The sequence below is a fragment of the Ursus maritimus genome, unplaced genomic scaffold (genome assembly GCF_017311325.1).
Source record: "Ursus maritimus isolate PB19 unplaced genomic scaffold, ASM1731132v1 scaffold_24, whole genome shotgun sequence".
Classification (NCBI taxonomy): domain Eukaryota; kingdom Metazoa; phylum Chordata; class Mammalia; order Carnivora; family Ursidae; genus Ursus; species Ursus maritimus.
The window spans coordinates 3,909,248-3,927,204 of NW_024424897.1; the positions used below are offsets into that span (position 1 = coordinate 3,909,248).

Below are 17,957 nucleotides of genomic sequence, written 5' to 3' on the forward strand. Positions count from 1 at the left end.
TCGAGATCTCAAATGACTCAGCTCCCTCCTACCTGGAGCTTTTGCCTTCTTTCCAGCCTTTGTCTGATTAGTGACCTGCTGTGTCTTCAAAGCTCAGCCCAATCATCATTTCCTCCAGGAAGCCTACCCTGAGGTCTCAACAGACCTATGGCAGCAGGGTCTCCTGGTGCTGACATCCACCCTCTTCCCAGTGCTCGTCTCTTGGGCAGCATCCTGTCCCTGCCCTGAGGACCTGAGCTCCAACATCAGTCTGCCCTTGCTCCTCTTGATCCCCAGACCCAAGCTGGAGCAGGCACATGGCAGACCTCTGATGAAGGTGTGAGTGCCCTCTTTGAGGACGGGTGCCCTGACCAGAGCTGTGGGCGCCTCTTCTGGGGAACTTGGGCCCCTCTGGGACCAACTTCCTCCTGTGGGGGACAGACATCTGTGGCCATACTCCAGGCAGGGGAGCAGCCGAGTGGGGCTGAGCACTCAGAAGGAGCTCTGTCCTCCATGTGTGAGTGAAGGTCACCCTGCAGAAGGTCCCATCTGGGCTGAGTGACGGTGCTCCCGGTGGCAGCAACACCGAGCCCCAGGCCCTGGGCTGTGACCAGGAAGGATGATCATAGCAGCAGCAGTAAGAAGGTAAACACTCATATGTGGCACTTACCCAGCCCCAGGGTCAGCACTAATCACAGTAAGTCAGGGAACCCCAACAGCCCATTCTGCGGTTAAGGAGACTGAGGCACAGAGAGGTTAAAAGGCTCATCCAAAGCCGCATGCCTGGTAAGTGAGGACTCAAGTCGGTGCCCTTCACTCCTCAACCCTGCACTGCACCTCAGCTGGAGGCAGCCCGCCTCTCAGTCTCTGTGCACCCCTTTAATTCTGCCTCCCTTATACCCCATAAAGTCGGACGCCCAGACTGGTTACGCTGTCTCTGTATCCCTCTGCCTGGCACCTAGGCAATGCCCAGCACACAGTAGGTGCGCAACAGATCCGTATTGAAAAAAGTCAATGATGGGACGCTACTTTTTTAGGGGCGATGTAACACAGTGGTTCAGAGGTGGACTCTGGCGACAGCCGGCCCGGCCACTTCCTCGTTAAGTGACCGTAGACATTAGCTTGTGCGCGGCTCAGTTTCCCCATCTGTGAAACGAGGATGCTACTGGTACTCGTCTCTTAGAGCTGCCCGGAGGCTTAACTGCGCTGTTTGTAGGGTGCCCGAGAAAGTGCCTGGTACATGGCAGGAGTCACATGAGCGTCCGCTCTATAACTTTTGTCCGGCCTCGGTTTCTTCTTCGGTAAGCAATACCCTCCCTCTCCCACATGCCCCCCTGGCGCGGTGCCCAACGCCGTGAAGCCCGAACTACAACTCCCAGCACGCCTTGGGGCCCTTCTGCCCGAGCTTGCGCGGTACCCGCCAGGACGAAGTCCGAACTACAACTCCCAGCATGCCGCGGGCACTCCCGCAGGCCCAGGTCAGCCGCTGCGGTCGTTGTCCGTGAAGCCCCGCGGCGGCAACCGCGTCTCTCCCCGCCACCTTCTCTGGGAAGGGTCGGGGTGGGGGTCGGGAGTTGCCCCCGCCATGCTCCGTGGACTGGCCCGGGCCGCGGGCTGGCGGCCCGTGGCCCTCTGGACGCGGGGGTCTGGGAGCGGGGCGGGGGTCCCGGCGCACGTGGTGGACCTGCGCAGCGACACGGTGACCAAGCCCGGGCCGGCCATGAGGCGCGCCATGGCCGAGGCGGTCGTGGGGGACGACGACTACGGCGAGGACCCCACCGTCCGCGGTGAGCCCGGTGTGCAGGCCGCGGCCTGGGGTCGTCGCGGCGACCCCAGAGCGCTGTCCGTGGTGCTGGCGGGAGAAGTGGCCCGGGGCGCAGGGGAGGCGGCTCAGCTGCAGGCTAGATGTCATGGCCTGCGGCCTTGCTGCTCACTCTGGCCCATCACCCGACAGTCTGTTGGAAATGCAGATTCTGGGGTCCCACACTTACACCTGCTGAGCCAGAATCTGCATGCTAGCAGGACGCCCAGGTGACTGGTGTGTGCATTACGGTGTCGAATGAGATGGGTGTGGTCTCCTCTTGCAGAGGAGGGCCCTGGGATGCTGAGCGAGTGTGGCACCCAAGGTCTCCTACCCAGCAAATGGCAAGGCAGTATTTGAACCCGGGCCTTCTCTCTAAGATCTATAGCTATCATCTTACACCCACTGCCTTTCCACAGGAAGGCACACAGAAAACCGGTCTGGAGAAGGATTTTCCGCAGGCTCTCAAGAAGTGGACGACTCTAATAACCTAGGGAGTGTTTTCTAGACACAGTGTTGAGAGTTGCCACCATGGTGGACCACTGCTGTTGCGAGTGTGTACACCCTCTGCTGTGCCAGGGAAAAGCCAAGGTTGCCACTTGAGCTCCAAGGGCCTGTGTGTGGGGTCAGGTGGTGACTGGTGATCATGCATTCTGCAGACATCTATGTTGCCTGGAACTTCAAAAATGCTGAGCCCACTGCTTAGTCGGCAGACAGATACACAGATACCATGGGGTGGGGGAAGTGCTGGGGCTGGCATGTGTCCACAGAGAGTGCCTTGGGACCGGGGGGGGGGGGGGGGGGGAGGTGTGGAACTCACAGGGAAGGGGGACTTTGCAGAGTAGCCTCTTAAAGGGCGAGTGGAGCCCCCAGGCAGGGAAGGGAGCTGGCTCACTGGGTGTTGAGAAAGGTGTTTAGGATACAGATATGGAATGTGGCTGGAGTGTGGGGTACCAGGAGCCACCCCTGTCCCTGGAGGTGAAGGCAGAGGGCAAAACCTACTGGCCTTGAATGTCATGCTAAAGACTTCAGACGTGATACCACAGGCAGAGGGGAGACACAGCAGGCTTTAAAGCAGGAGCCTGAAGCCCCGCCCCCAACCCCCCAGAGTCTCCCCTTCTGAGAGCTCCTGTCCTTCTGTTCTGGGAGAGGAAGTCAGCAGAGAAACCGCAGGGCCCCACCTGCAAGGGGCTGATGGGAAAGGAAGTGAGACAGGTGTGAGGTCTGGATGGGACAGGGGGGTTCAAACCACAGAGTTTCAGTGTGGGGGGAGACCAGAGCCCAGGAGGAGGCTGGGTGCAGAGGGTTGACTAAGGGGCCTCCGTACCTGGATATGTGGTCACCAAGACCACAGTCTGTGCAGCCAGCAGACCAGGGCTTCTGTCTGGCTTGGCCACTCACCTCGGCATGACATAAGCTCACAGTTATGAGTAATGCAAGGAGAGTGCCATTGTTGATGGAGTCTCCCTGCACCCCCATCCCTTCCCTCCTCAGAGCTGCAGGAAAAGGCTGCCAAGCTGCTGGGGGTGGACCGGACCTTGTTTGTGCCCACCAACACCATGGCCAACCTCATCTCTGGTGAGCGCAGCATGGGGTGACTCCTGTTTGCCCTCCAGGTCCTCCCTCTGCATTTCTCTCCTCGGTGCTGGGGGCAAGGCTGGGACAGCATCAGTGGGGTCCTGAGCCATCTGGACTTCTGCTGGGCTCAGCCAGGAGGGCCTCTAGCAGGAGATGAGGGAGGGGAGGAGAGTGAGGTCAATGTGTCCATGCTCTTCCGGCAGCTCCCTCCTCAGACGGTCTCCCTGGGCCAGGCAGGCAGCCCTCTCCACACTGCCCTGTCTCCAGGTTCTGGTAACCACACCTCCCTCTTGCCCCTTATAGCCTGGGGGTCTTGCACTGTCCCTCGTGACTTCCCTCCACACGGCCACACCTTTGTAAATTTTCCCTTTATTAAACTCTCTGGCTTCCCGGTGTGCATGTGCCCTCTGTTTCCTGCTGGGCCAGACTGATTCCCGTGCCCCGAGCTGCTTGACCCCCAGGGGCAGCATGGTGGCCAGCTTCCCCAGCAGGAGATGCTCGGCAGGTGGGCTGCAGGGCATAGGGCGCAATACCTCACAGGATGGTTATCCTAGACTTTTGTAGTTCGTGGGATGGTTTTCTGGCACACGGCAGTAAGGTGTCTTGAAGGGGTGCTGTTTCCTAATTGGCATAAAGCACTTGAGAGCTAGCCTCCGGGCTCAGCCAGAAGCTGGGCGGGAGCAGATGGTCCCCATGGGACTCAGAGCCAACACTGCCTCCCCCATCTATCTCAGTGATGTGTCACTGCCAGCGCAGGGGCTCCCAGCTCCTCCTCGGGCAGGAGTGCCACCTCCACGTCTACGAGCAGGGCGGGGTGGCTCAGGTAAGGACCTGGCACCCCTCATCTGGGGCCAGCACAGGCTGCTCAGCATTTCTGGTGGGAACCTGCTTCCCAGGCACCGTGTTGGGACCTGCGGAGGGAAGAAATGGCTGGGGTGGTGGCATTTCTAAGGAGGCGGGAGAGAGCCATTCCCAGACTGACCACGTGGGGGCAGCCGCGGCCCAGGCCGCCGCTGGGACGCCGGCCATACTTGGTGCTCTGCTGCCCCCTAGTGGGCACCTGGAGCACGCGGCCCTTGGTCGGGAACGGCCTGCATCTAGGGAGAACACAGCCCTTGGTTCCTCCCCTTCTTGCTGGGGTGTCCGTGCCCACGTCCGCAGCACGAGGAGAAGGCTCAATGGCCCCGAGCTGGGAACGAGCCGACGGGACAGGTAGGAGGTGACGCTGCTCCCCTGAACCTGATCCTCTATCCCCCCTTCCCCAATACCTGCAGATCGCTGGGGTGCACTCCCACCCCCTCCCAGATCTGCCCCATGGTACCTTGGACCTGACTGAGCTGGAAAGGATGGTCACACGGGGCCTCGGGAGCCGCTACCACCCGGTCTGTGAGCTCATTTGCCTGGAGAACACCCATAGCAGCTCGGGGGGCCGGGTCCTCCCCATCGACTACCTACGCCAGGTAGGCCCTACCCCAACTCTCTGCCCACCCCCCTCCGGCCCCCAGTCAGCTCCTGGCTTCCTGTTCCCTGGAGCCCCTCTCCTGGGATCGTGTCTCCTCATACACACCCTGCATGCCCATCGCAGCTGGAACTGCTGTGGGAGGGACGTGTGTGGTTCCAGGCTGCAGATAATGCAGGGCACTACTGCGCCAGCTTAGGCCCCAAGGACAGAGACACCCCCTTCTCCCCAGAGAGCGAGTCCCAGAGCAGCACCAACTTGTGAGTGGTGCGAGGTCTGAACCGCGTGGCTCCCTGGTTCACGTGAGAACTTGCTGCTAACTGACCCTCCAGACCTACTCCTTGCCCACGGGAAGGGCTGAGAGCATCCCCCTCACGGAGCATTTGGCCACAGCGAGCCCACCGTACACATGAGATAAAACGCTTATCATCGACCCCCTTTCACAGAGGACGGCACCCAGGCTCAGGCAGCAGAGTGCCTGCTCAGGTCCCAGGTGGCCCAGCTGGACACCAGCCCAGCTCTGCTCACTCCGGACACCTCGAGGCTCCTGGAGACCCGTCCTCCCTCTGCTCTGGCCCCAAGCCCAGCCCCTCTGACCATTGCTTGCTCTTTGCCCCCAGGTGCACCTGCTGGCCCGGAGCTACGGTGTCCGGGTCCACCTGGATGGGGCCCGACTGATGAACGCCGCGGTAGCTCTGCAGGTGCCCCCCGCCCGCATCGTGGAGCACTGTGACTCTGTGTCTCTCTGTTTCTCCAAGGTGGGGAAGCCACTGGCTGCCTCCCAGGCACAGGACGGTGGGGGTGCCCACAATAGGAGTCAGCTGGGTTCCCGAGCTCTGATGCTGGCGGGGGCTGGCCCAGGGCCCCTTTAGCCCCTCCCCAGATGGGGCCCCATCCCCTTCAGTCCCCCTCCCCTGGCCACAAGGACAGAGATGCACACCTGGGGTGCTGGCAGGCAGGACTCTCTCCTCTCTTCCTCCCAGGGCCTGGGTGCACCAGCGGGGGCCTTGGTTGGGGGGCCCAAGGACTTCATTGAAGAAGCCTGGCGCCTCCGGAAAGCCCTGGGTGGGGGGATGCGCCAGTCCGGGGTGCTGGCTGCGGCTGCCCTAGTAGGACTGGCGGACGTCGAGAGGGTGCTGCCAAGGGACCACCAGAACGCTCGGAGATTCGCCAAAGGTACCTGGACCACGGCCTCCCACCCTCACTTCCTTTTGCTCCCAGAAGAGTGCCTGGAGTCCCTGGTAGCAGGACCCAAATCCCCAGCAGGTGTACATCCTTCTGACTCTAGAACATGTATGTTAGCCTCTGAGCCATGAGGTGTGGGACCCAGGAAATTAGAATGCTTTACCAGACCACACCGGTGGGGGGTCTGGACCAAGAAGCACTCAATGGATGTCAAGAATTCCTATTTCCTGGCAGAATGGAGCCTCTAACTTGGGTCTTTACATCTGTAATTAAGTCCTCAAAACAATCCCATGATGTCCCCACTTTACAGATGAGGATACCGAGGCCCAGATTTGTCCCAGGTCACACAGCTGAAAAGTAGCAGAGTCAAGTTTGTGACTCCTAAGTCCACGTCAGGATTAAGGGTCCCTCTTTTCCCCACTACAGTGGGGTGCCCTCTACCTTTGCTGAGATGACAGGGCTGGACAGTGGAGACAAGGGTGGGGTCCTGGGGTCGGGCTCCACTCACCACAGAACCCGGGCCCAGGGCTCCAGGAGCTGGCGTCCCCCATCTGCTCCGTGGACCTCGCCGCCGTGGAGACGAACATGGTGATGGTGAGGGTGGACGGGCTGCCGCCCGAGGAGCTCTGCCGGCGTCTGCAGGCCGTGAGCACAGACGAGATGGCCCAGACCGGCCACGCAGTGCGCGTGCTGCTGTTCCCCTGGAGCGAGCGGTCGGTGCGCGCCGTGTGGCACCGCGACGTCTCCGCGCAGGACACCGAGCTGGCGCTGAAGAAGTGGGGGTTCGTGCTGAGGCAGCTGGGGCCCTGAGGATGGGGTGACCGGGCCCTGTGCCCCGGCTGGGATCCAGGTGGGGAGTGGAGGTGTCCTGAGGGAGCAGGTGGCAGGAGAGGCAGCAAAACAACACCTCGTTATCCCCTTTTCTCCTTGGACCCCTTTACTTCCCACACTCGGGGTGCAGCCTTCCACCTGCGTTCATTCAGCAAGCCCTCGGCGCTCCCTGTATCCAGGACAGGGTGCCATGAGGGCAGACAGGTGGGACCCCATCCCAGCCCCTCACCAAAGCCCAGGAAGCAGCCAGGGCAGGGCCTCTGCTCCCAGCACACAGAAAAGGAAATGCCCCGAGCCATTTGCTCGGAGTCGCGCACAGTTTATGAGCGCCGGTGCTCACGCTCAGGGACACAGCAGGAAGGATGACAGGAGATTAGAAAGGGACAGCGGGGCTGGATGACAAGGAGCCCTAGCTGCCATGTCAGGGGCTGGGGTTTATCCTATGGTCATCTACATATTTTTTCCTTTTTTAAAAATAAATTTTCCTGCTTACAAAAGCGTATGTCTTTATTGTAGATAATTTGGGATTGAATCTTGTTTTTAGCCGTTCCTGGGGTCATGTAGGCCCAGCTGCAGACAGGGAGGCCCCTGACCAAACCCTTGTGCTCCCAGCTCCCCAGCGAACCCCAAGAGAAGTCAAGTTAGAGCCTCACAAGCTGAGAGGACCTGCCAGCCAAGCTGCCCCGTCCAATGTGGAGTCAGGGGCGGGGGTCCTCTTCCACCTGTGCCAACCCACAGAGAAGGAGCTTGTTGTGTCTGCAGAAGATGTCTCTGGATGAATGGACAGACACACAGACCTCTGGATGGACGGGGACACACACACACACACACACACACACACACAGCTGGTAACAGTTTTACTGCCTGTGCACTGTTTATAGTTCTGTTTTACCAATTCTGAAAAAATGTTAAGAGAGATAAACAAGGCTTATCCGCACGGAGCATAAACTGATTTATTTAAGGACAAGCTGGCAAGCGTTGCCACATGGAATGGTAAATGCTAAAACGTAAGTACAAAGGGAAGCCCTCAGTGGGACCCCCAAATGGTGCCAGCCCCCAGGGCCCCAAGGAGCTTCCTGTAACCTTTGGAGCAATAAAGGGAGGCTGGGGGAGGGTAGACCAAGGCCGGAGGGGCTGCCATCCACCCTAGCACACATCCCAGACTTGGGAAGTTCCTGAACCCCAGATGGGGCTGTCTGGGGCTTCAGGTGCTGCACAGCCCTCTGGGGACCCTTCTCCTCTGCCACCTCGACTTTACCTACAGGAAGACAAGCGAGCCTCATGGTGACCCAGGCGCCTAGCCACAGTGCACCTGCGCCCCGGTCTGCGAACTGAGCCCCACCCACCTCCGCCGTTTAGTAAGCCTGCGGGGCAAGCTCCAGGCCCTGGCCTCTGCCTCTCTGGGCAGCTCCGGCCCCTCCTGGCTAAGAAGCCCCTTCACCTTGCCACTATGGTGCAGCTCCCCCACCCCCACCCCGACTAGGACTTCCGCACCTGCTTGTTCAGGGCACCCACCAGGCCCCTGGCAGTCACAGACATTCCCCAGGGTGCTGCAGATGGGAGGACTGGGGTCCTGGGGTGCCAGCCCAGCAGAAGCAGCAGCCACACCAGCACAAGGACAGAGGTCTGAGAACAGGGAGGGGACAGACATGCATCCAGCCCACTCGGCTGCCCTCGCAAATCCCAGGGGACTCCCGGGACACACCCCCTCCCCCCCAGTATCTTCCCCACCAACACCTGCCCTGGAGCCAGAGGACAGAACAGAGGCCTGGGAGTCCCACCAGCCTGTAAGGGCATCTGGCTTTGCCACGTGCTCTGGGATGGTCTGGGCCTCAGACTCCCCGTCTGTAAAATAGGTGAATGGTAACTAGTGTGAAGGGCGACTGGAGGACTGGACAAGCAGAGGAGCAGGTGACACTCTGCTCGGAGCCTAGCTCAGTGGGTGCTTAACAGATACCTGCTTCTCTCTCAAACTCCCCGCTCCCCAGGCCAGAGGGCAGCTTCTCCACCTGCTCCAGGGCCCGAGGAACGAGGACAGCATGGCATACCAGGGCTGATGGGGGTGGGCCAGGGCAGGCCATGCCCTCGAGAGGCAAGGGGACCCGCTGAGCACCAGGCACCTGCAGCCCGACCCCACTAACATTCCCTTGGGTCACTTGCTAACTCTTCTGGGACTACCTTTACTCATCCCCAAGAGGAAGCCAAACCAGTTAGTCCCTAAAGGGCATAAATCAGGCAGAGGAGCCCCCCCAAACATCCGGCTTTGCCAAGCAAGAGGAGCGTGGATCCTTGGCTCTGACCCCAGCCCCCTGACCCTGCAGGGGCCCCTCCCAGAGAGAACTCCAGCCAGGCCTGCAGATGCCAGGCCCTCTCCCCTGCCACTCGCCCCTCTGGGACTCAGATGACCACAGAGTGGGGCGCCCCCGGCTGCTGGCTCAGGCTGAGGGCTCAGGCTGCTGTGAGCAGGAGGAGGCCACTGAGTGCCTCCAAGGCGCAGGAGCCCCAGGCCAGGGCTAGACCAGCCGAAGCTGACGCGGATGCCCTGCATGTGCTGGCGGCCGTACTGGCGGGCGGTCTCGGTGAAGGCCAGGTGTGAGCAGCTGATGTAGATGCTGACCCCTGCCGGGGTCAGGGCACCTGGGGGAGGGGGACGGGGCCACTTGCTGTGTCTCCCCGCTGGGGGCAACTGTCTAGCCAGGTCCTGGTCAAGGCGGTCCTGCAGACTGGGAGCCCCTACCCACTGGCCTTTGGGGGAAATGGAGGCTCTGATGCAGTCCCCAAACCCCTGGACCTCACCCCATAAAACCCCCCCTTATTAATAGCACCACCTACACCCTCAGCAACAGTCCCCATTCACATAACTGCCCCTGCATACTCAGCACCCCGCCATATCCCCCAAGCAAAGAGCCAGTGACCTCTATTGGCAGTTGGGGCGCTCTGGAGCTCTGACCAGGTCTTCTTCCTCACAGTTCCCCCCACTTCATTGGGTAGCCCCGCCCGTCCTCTGGCCCTAGCCTAAGCCTCCAGCTTCTGCAGGCCTTCTGCCTGCCCCCAGGTCTGCGATCCCCGCCCCCCGCTGGCCTGCTCCCATCAGCCCCGTCTTCCCCCAACGCTGACACTCTCCTCCCAGCAGAGTGCCGACAGAGATGTCAGCTGACCCATTTCCGAGGAGCATCCCCTGCGAGGACAGCAGTGGTGCAGCCAGGCTGGACCCTGAGCGAGCGGGGCAGGTGGGGTGCTCTTCAGACCAGGTCCCTCGGAAGAGGGGTGCCCCTGAGGAGCTGCCTCCAGGCCCTCCCTCCACCCGCTGGCCCAGGCCATGGTTCTGAGCATAATGCCAAGGTTTCCTGGATACAGTTCCACCCCATTACTCCTCTCTGTGGCTTCCAAGGTCCTCTTAATTGGATTTGGACCCACACAGCCGGTCTCTGGGGCCAGGCCACAGCTGACATGCTGACTTCCCCTGCTCTCATTCTCTGAAGCACACGCCCAGGCTGCTGGTCCCCCAGGTTCTCAGCACCAGGCCAGCCCGCCTGTTCCCACTTGACCAAGGTCTCCCACAGGGCCCAGCAACCGCTGGGGAGGAGGCAGGCCTGCCCCAGAGGGAGCCCTAGGCCCATGTGGCCTGGGCCTCAAGTGCCACGGCCTTGACAGTAGAGCTGGCCCAGCTGCCAGACCCGGGTCAGGCCTTGCTCCCAAAAGCACAGGCCTCTGACGACTGATCCCATGGAGCCCCAGCCCACCATCAGTGACAGCTAGCCTTGGGCAGCGGGGCTGGGGGTGGGGGCACAGGCTGGCTGGCAGGGGCAGATGGCACCAAAAAGCAGTGACAGGAACTCCAGGACAAGCTTCCTGCTGACCTTGGTGAATCCTTGGACATCTCAGCTGGAAGCTGGGACCACAGGGAGGCCATGGCTGCAGCCCCCAGGGAGTGCCTGGCCAGCGCCCAGCAGAGTCTAGATGAATGTCAGCTGAGGAACTGTCACCAGTCACATTCTGGGCCTGGACCGGGGTCACTGCCAAGGGCTGCGAGGCCTCTTTTCACCTGTCTTACTGCCTGGGCCTGCCCACTCTTGCTCCTCCCACCAGGCCAGTCTGGGAAGGAGAGGAGAACAGGTGCCGGCCAGTCTCACGCCCCTCATGCAGGTCTAAGAGGGCAGGTCTGGGGACCGCCTTGGGGAGCATCATGCCTCCTGTGCCTAGAAGCTCAGCCCTGGGGTTCCTCCCTCCCTGGCTCGAGGCCCACAGCCAGCACCCTTGCCCATGTCCCTAGAAAGGCCCAGTACCACCCAAGGTGCTTTCGTCTGCTGTGGCTCAATCGTCAGGGTGGGCCCAGGCTCAGCAGAGGCCAGATGGGAGCAGGGGATGGGGTGGCAGGAGAGGAGGCACCCACTCCCACTCCCAGGACCTGTGGCCCCAGGGCGCTGACACTTACCCCCCAGCAAGAAGTAGCAGCCGGTGAAGAGCAGCAGCAGGACACTCTGTGCCAGGGAACTGAAGAGGCCACAGATCCACCCACACACGACAAGGACGAGGCTCAGGGGCAGGACCACCATGACAGCTCGGTGCAGGGCTGCCAGGAGAGGGGGCTCAGCGTCCAGGCGGGGACCTGGACCTGCCCCCGCCCCTGGCAGATCCCAGCGAGCACTTCAGAGCCCTGTCTGCCTGGAGGTCCACCTTCACAGGACAGTTTTGCCTGGAGATGAAGGACAGACAGGGAATGACTCGGCCCCAGGACTCACAGAAGAGACGCTGCACTGAGGTGGGGACATCCAGGTTCTCGCTGGCAAAGGGGGTCGATCAGGGGGATGCAGCTGTTTTGCCCTAAAAAACAGAAAGGACGCAAAGCAAGCCTGGCGGGCTGGACACCTGTGGGGTCACCACCCACCCTGAGGTTCGGAGATGGGTGGTCTTGCAGGCACACTGGAGAGCACGCTCTCACTCCTGCTGGAACCCAGGGGGCTGACCAGTGCCCACGGAGCCCCATCAGATTTTCTCCTGGACCCCAGAGTTGTGGCTCCAAATGGGTTTGGAGGGTTTAAGACCTTGTTTTGTTTCCGTAACATACAAATAATACCTACATAGATGTCGGTATAAAATCTCAAACATTCCAGAGACGCTGCCCTCAGCACTCCCTTAGGCTTGGCTGCCCCATCATGTAGGCCTTGCGGAGAGAAGGCCCTCTCTCTGCAGGTCTGAAAGGCATGCAGCACCCCTGTTTGGTGCCCAAGTGCAGGTCAAGCTGTCAGGTGGTGGGGAGGGGGGAGGGGGGGCAGAACAGGGGTCTTGTCCCGGAGCCCTGGCTCTGCCAGGCTGAACCTCGGGGCAGCAATTGAGAAACAACTTGTGGTCATCCGGATGTGGAACCGTGGCCTTCCCTGCGGCCCCCAGTGCCCCATACCCACTCCCACCCCAGCGCACACACCCCTGCTTGAGGAATAACAGCAGCCCAGTGCCCTCGGTGGGGGGCCCTGTCCCTGCTTTCCTCCCTCGTTCCTCCAACCACCCCCTACCCAGTTTGCATCCTGAGAAGTATCATTTTCTTCCCATCTGATAAAGACTTGGAGGTGGACGAAGGACAAGGTCCTCGGTCAGGCAGCAGCCAATGGCAGAGCCCACTGAGAGCCTGGGGTTGACTTGTCATCTACCAAGTAATGTGCCCGAAGCTCCTAATACAAGACACCCCCGCCCCCACCAGGGAGGGCAAGAGACTGCCCAGAGCTCCTGCTCCCCAGGCTCTTGGGTCCTTATGGAGCCACGCAATGTCCCCGCAATCACCAATCCTTTCATTTCTGAGCCCGGACTGGTAGCCATGCTGTTACCACCCAGACAGTTTTGGGAGAGGACAGAGTCCGGGATGGGAGTGGGGGCACGAGGGGGCGTCGCTCTGCCCGCGCCCTCTGTGCCCTGGCCTGTTGCCCCCTGTACCTTCGCAGACGCGCCAGAAACCCCGAGTGCGAGGACAGCTGCGCGGGGCGCCCTGTGCCGTTGCCGGCGTCCGCCACCTCCTGGACGTACCAGTAGTCGCTAGCCACTGCTGCCAGAAGCAGTGCGAAGCTGAGCAGCGCGCCCAGCCGGGCCATGCGGGGCTCGGGGTGCAAGGGGCGGAGCCCGGATTTGGGAAGCGGAGAGGGAGTGGGAGGGGGGAGCCCGGTCGGGGAAGGGGCGCCCGGGATTTGGTGAGCTGGGTCAGGGAGGGGGCACCGGGGGCACGGTTGGAGGGATGTGGGGAGCCGGGGCGGGCAAGCTGCTACATCCGCTCCGAGGCTTTCCTGGAGCGGCGCCCCCTTTTCTGCCTGCGCGCCAGCCTCACGATACACCCCCCAGGTTCGCAGGCAGATCGGTCCCACCTCTCCGCGAGGGCGATTGCAGAGCTCGGCCCCAGGGGACAGAAGGAAGTCCCAGAGCCGCAGGTAGACCTGCCACAGACCTCCGTTCAAATCCCAGCGTCCCCGAGGAGTTGGCCGCTTAAGTAGGTCCCTGGGCAAATGTCTTAATCTCTCCAAACATCCGGTTTTTCAGCTGCCAAGTGGCTGGGCTGAGGAGGAGGAAGGGTGGGGCCTGCGTTGCCCCAGGACGGGGCTCAGCAGGCAGCTGACCTCCAGGGCCAGGAAGCTGGCAGCCTGAATGGTGGGAGGCAGCCATCCCTGGCTGGGGCACTTGGCCGCTCTCTGGTCCTGTGGTCCTGGCCTTAATCAGTCTCCAGGACTAACCAAAGGGATCCAGTGAAGTGGGGTGGATGGGCAAAAGGCCTAGGCAGGCTGGCAAGAGGGCTATGGAAGGATGAAGTCTTGCTTCCAGTTAGCTTCTAATTACAAACACCACAGAGGGCGAGGCTGGGCTCTGCCTCTCCACCACTCACTCAGCAAACATGCATGAGCACCTTCTAGGACATGGGTCAGACGCTAGTGGGGTGGGTAGCAGAGGGACCTCAAAGGCCCCAAACCCAGGAGGAGGCAGTGACATGCATGGTAGTGGGAGCTGTCATAGTGGGGCTGTCTGGGGTGCAACTGTGGGCAATGGAGGGCCTCCTCTCGGTCCCCTGGATGGTCGGTTGCTGCCCCTCCAGGGTCTGGGCAGAGCCTGCAGAGACAGGGTCCGAGGCTTTACATCACATCATCACTGAAGGTGGCCCTTCTCGAAGTAGCTATGTGACCTGGGGTCATCCCAAGGCTTTCATTTCCGTGTTTGTTCCAGCCCCTTTTTCTATACCAGGCATTTCTCAGTTTGAGCAATAGTCAGGAAAAACCATCGCAGCAAAGTTATTGAAACAATACTTCAAGGGGCATTCAGAGCCTATGGCACTGTTTTGGGTTTCTGCAGGCCGTGCATCTTCCCACACGCCGTGCCCAAGGTTGGACGGGGGCACAGAGAGGGCCTGGGGGCTTCCCAGCTGTGGCAGTGTGGGTGCCCCCAAGCCCTGCTCAGCCAGCTGGGTGGCAGCCAGGAGTCCTCCTCTCTCTTGAGCAGATGAAAGAATCAAGCAAGCATACAGGGCAAAGGAGGTGATGAGGGCGAGGCAGCCATCTACAAACGCGGAGGGGAGAGGGGCTAGGGAAGGAGGGAAGCGTGGAGGCAGCGCAGGGTCCCCGCTGGAGAATGGCAGGAGAAAGGTGACTAGTGACCCCAACATTTACCCACAGTGTGACAAGGATCAAAGCCTTTAGGTGGGTCAAAGCCTTCTTTTGTGTGTTTACGGTGTGAATGAGAGGCTGGGAGACTGGAGGGGCCCCTCTCTAGCTGCGTGCTCCATATGCGTCTTCCCAGTGACCCCTGCCTCTCAGCCCGAGCTTGTTTGAAAGGGTCTTCTTTGCACCCCCATAAAACTTAGAGGATTCCGCTGTCAGGGCCAGGGACGGCACTGCTTGAGGTCACTGTTAGCACAGAGCCACACAGCTCCACACAGGAATAGACACGTACTCCCCTCACAATGCAGTGTAGATGGCCAGGGAGCAGTCTACACCCTATCTGCTTTAAAGTTCAGTGTTTTGGGGCGCCTGGGTAGTGCAGTAGTTAAGCGTCTGCCTTCGGCTCAGGGCGTGATCCCGGCGTTGTGGGATCAAGCCCCACATCGGGCTCCTCCACTGGGAGCCTGCTTCTCCCTCTCCCACTCCCCCTGCTTGTGTTCCCTCTCTCGCTGGCTGTCTCTCTGTCAAATAAATAAATAAAATCTTTAAAAAAAAATAAAGTTCAGTGTTTTAATCTCAATGGGCAGTTGGGAGCCACTGACTGGATTATCCCCTAAGCAGTAGGCACTGGTCCCCCAGGAGCTACTTGGATGAATTCCACTAGTCTATTTCCCTAAGACGGACCCAAGTTATACCCCAGCCTGGTTCTGAAAAAGTGCCACTTTGGAATGACCCCTTTTTCTCATTGGTCATCCTCCTACCATCGACTCATAACCCATAGTTAGAGCTGTTGGTCGGGCTTAGTGGTAAGCACTAAACCTGTGTCCAGGATGTGAGGGCCTCTTCGAAGTTAGCATCAGACCAATACCACCAAAATCAGGGACAGGAGGAACCTTTGGATGGAAGAAATTCCAATTATAAGTGATGAAGAAACAGGGCCGCACCCAAGCCTCTTTTTTGAAAACTTACATTCAACTATCTCTTCAGGGGCAGCAAGAACAGGATGTGCGACCCCAGTGACAACCACGGGACAGAATGGCCTCCTGCTCCAGGCTGACGCCACAGTGCGTTGCCTCCAGCACAGGGCTGAGGACGCAGCCAAAACTGTCGGAGAAATCACCAAGCTGCCAGCGTCAGCTCCGTCACAACTCAACTCACTGCACGGGGCAAACTCCTCCAACAGAAACGGAACCTTGCTGATTTACCCACGGGTCAGTGCATGCGGTCAGGGTGGATTATGAAGCTAATACACCCTGGTAGACTCATCGAGACACTGTTCTAGTAAAAACCAACCATGCTAACGGGTTCTCAAATGGTGAAGGTTGCAGGTTGGAAACAGGTCTTTCACATTGGACAGCGGACATCCTCTGTGGGACATGGCGCAGATGGGGAGGCAGCCATACACCTGGTTAGTTTCATCCCCAAGAACCGACAGGATCTATGAAGGGCTCCTCATGGCCACGTTGGACTCGCCAGCATCTGTCCACCGAGCCTCTGATGGAACTTTGCTAACAGGGAAACAGGAGGGTGCCACAGATGGCCCCCCATCACAGAACGCACTACAGTCCCCAGAGCGTAAGCTGCCGTTCCCTCCAGCGGGCACAGCGTTCCCTTCTTTGGTCATCTGGCAGCCTCCTCCTGGTTCCTGGACACACAGCTCTGATCTTCCGTGCTGCCCCCCTAGCCAGAGTTGTCTTCTCAGTCTGCACATCACACAGCTATTTGCTGGCCGTGGTCTGGAACCTGAGCTCACGGTGGGAGACTGAGTCCTGTCCGGCCTTCATTCAATTCCTGGGCACAGCACCTGACTCACAGTAGGTGCTCAAGCATCTGAGTGAACACGCGGATAGATGTCCCCACCTTGAGGATCAAGGGGAAAATAACCACAGAGAAGCTAAGGCCCCAATTTGGTTGGTCAGCTGAAAACTGGCCCAAATGCTCTGGGCTGAGCCCAGTGGAGGAAATCTACAATGCAGCTGGCGTTTTTGCTTTAAGAGCTAGATTCCCTCCCCCCCAACACACACACCGCTGTCACCGACAAGAAACCCTTTGTGATGACAACACTGGTTCAGAGCAAGGCGAGCTCCACAATGGAACCCTCTTTCCAGCTCAGACCTTAGATGTCAAAAGCAAGTGCACACGTTTTACTGTAGTTACAACAGAGCAAACTGGGTGAAGGGTACATGGGGCCTCTTCATATTATCTTTACAAGTTCCCATGAATCTTAGTTCAAAATTTAAAAAATGTTTTCCTAGGAGGATCAACGGAACCCTTGGGGAGACAGGTTTCAGTTCCATAGAATGAAGGCCTTTCTGACAAAGCAGTCTGAAAAATGGAATGGGGATGGTTCCGAGATAGCTCTGTCTCTGGAGTCAGGCACTAGACCCCAGCCACAGCCGCAAGGTCATCCATCAGGGAGGGCCTATTTCTGGGGCCAAGATGCCTGGGTTCAATCCTCAACCCTAATAGTTCCTAGTTCTACTATCTTGGACAAGCTACTTTGCCTCTTTGCAAGTCTCTCTTTCTGCATGAAAAAAATGCAGATAAGATCACATAAGACTTTATTGGTGATTGTGAGTTATTTCCTTTGAAGTGCAACCTGCAAAGAATAGCCAGCACCCCAAGGGGGTGCCAACCTGCAGGCGGTGGCCGATGGCTCCACTCTTGGCAGGTCACTTTTGGTCAGGCTGGCACTCGTCACAGTGTGGAAGATTTGGATTCCTGAGGCTGACCTGAGGGCTCTAACCTGTACGCCACCCTCTGCACCTGACAGCCCATAATCACCCATCGCAACCCTTTCCAGACTCCCACCAGGCTTGGAGAACCCAAAAGGGGACACATATTTGAAAAAAAACTCAGGCTCTGGCCCTTGGCAAAGGCTTGTGGCTTAAATAATGGAGGTCTATTTAGTGTTCCAAGTGGACAGTCACGAAGGCCCAGTGATAAATATGGCCTCTAGAAAATACCTCTGTAGAAGGGAAATATGTAAGAGGGACTGAGGATCTGCTCCAGCTGGGTCTTGCTCCACAGCACGGCCCGACGAAGCCAAGAACCGCATCACTGCCCACTGTGCAAAGGGCCAGCTTCTCTGCAAAGTCAGCTTGTAAGGGCCCGTTATTACAGTGAAGGATCCATTTACAGACTGGCACAAATATCAAAATTAAGCAGCTTAGGTGAGTACAGAGGCTGGAGCTTCCCCCCCCACCAACAGAAACCACTGCAGTAAATACTCTCCAAGCTTAGAGAGAAAAATACACTTTCCTCTCCGACTGAGATGTGGCAGAAAAACAGAAGTCTGAGCTGCATTTTGCACAGCCAGTTCACAGCTGGAATGGGTCCAGATGACACACACAAGGGGCCTTGTAGCCCAGGGCTGGCTTTGTGTCTGCCAGGGCTCATCCCTGCCCCACAGCCATGTGGGTGGGAAGCAGCAGGTGGCAGGCTAAGAAACCACCACAAAAACCTGACAAGATTCTAAAAACCCAGTAGGGTCTGC

At 59.2% G+C, this 17,957-nt stretch overlaps 2 protein-coding genes across 2 annotated transcripts; one reads left to right on the forward strand and one right to left on the reverse strand.

Annotated features, from left to right (window-relative positions):
- The first annotated feature begins 1,304 nt into the window (after nt 1-1,304).
- Nucleotides 1,305-7,341, forward strand: LOC103665966 (probable low-specificity L-threonine aldolase 2). The gene is made up of 7 exons (XM_040640114.1): nt 1,305-1,766; nt 3,275-3,358; nt 4,093-4,181; nt 4,633-4,818; nt 5,438-5,575; nt 5,801-5,993; nt 6,529-7,341. The coding sequence occupies exons 1-7, from the start codon at nt 1,565-1,567 to the stop codon at nt 6,810-6,812; spliced, it is 1,176 nt and encodes a 391-aa protein (XP_040496048.1). The 5' UTR covers nt 1,305-1,564; the 3' UTR covers nt 6,813-7,341.
- A 1,343-nt stretch (nt 7,342-8,684) lies between these two features.
- On the reverse strand, nt 8,685-13,157 carry TMEM235 (transmembrane protein 235). Its single transcript, XM_008693998.2, is given in 8 exon segments — nt 8,685-9,252; nt 9,255-9,348; nt 9,350-9,470; nt 11,269-11,406; nt 11,576-11,627; nt 11,629-11,657; nt 12,762-12,783; nt 12,785-13,157. Coding segments are annotated over 8 exon segments (855 nt in total). The 5' UTR covers nt 12,917-13,157; the 3' UTR covers nt 8,685-8,985.
- Nucleotides 13,158-17,957: the final 4,800 nt, after the last annotated feature.

Excerpts from the sequence above, each read along its gene's own strand:
- LOC103665966 (XM_040640114.1), top strand. The coding sequence starts at position 1,565 with ATGCTCCGTGGACTGGCCCGGGCCGCGGGCTGGCGGCCCGTGGCCCTC. Across the intron at positions 1,767-3,274 it reads CGAGGACCCCACCGTCCGCG|AGCTGCAGGAAAAGGCTGCC; the intron begins GTGAGCCCGGTG and ends TTCCCTCCTCAG. Across the intron at positions 5,994-6,528 it reads CGCTCGGAGATTCGCCAAAG|GGCTCCAGGAGCTGGCGTCC; the intron begins GTACCTGGACCA and ends ACCCGGGCCCAG.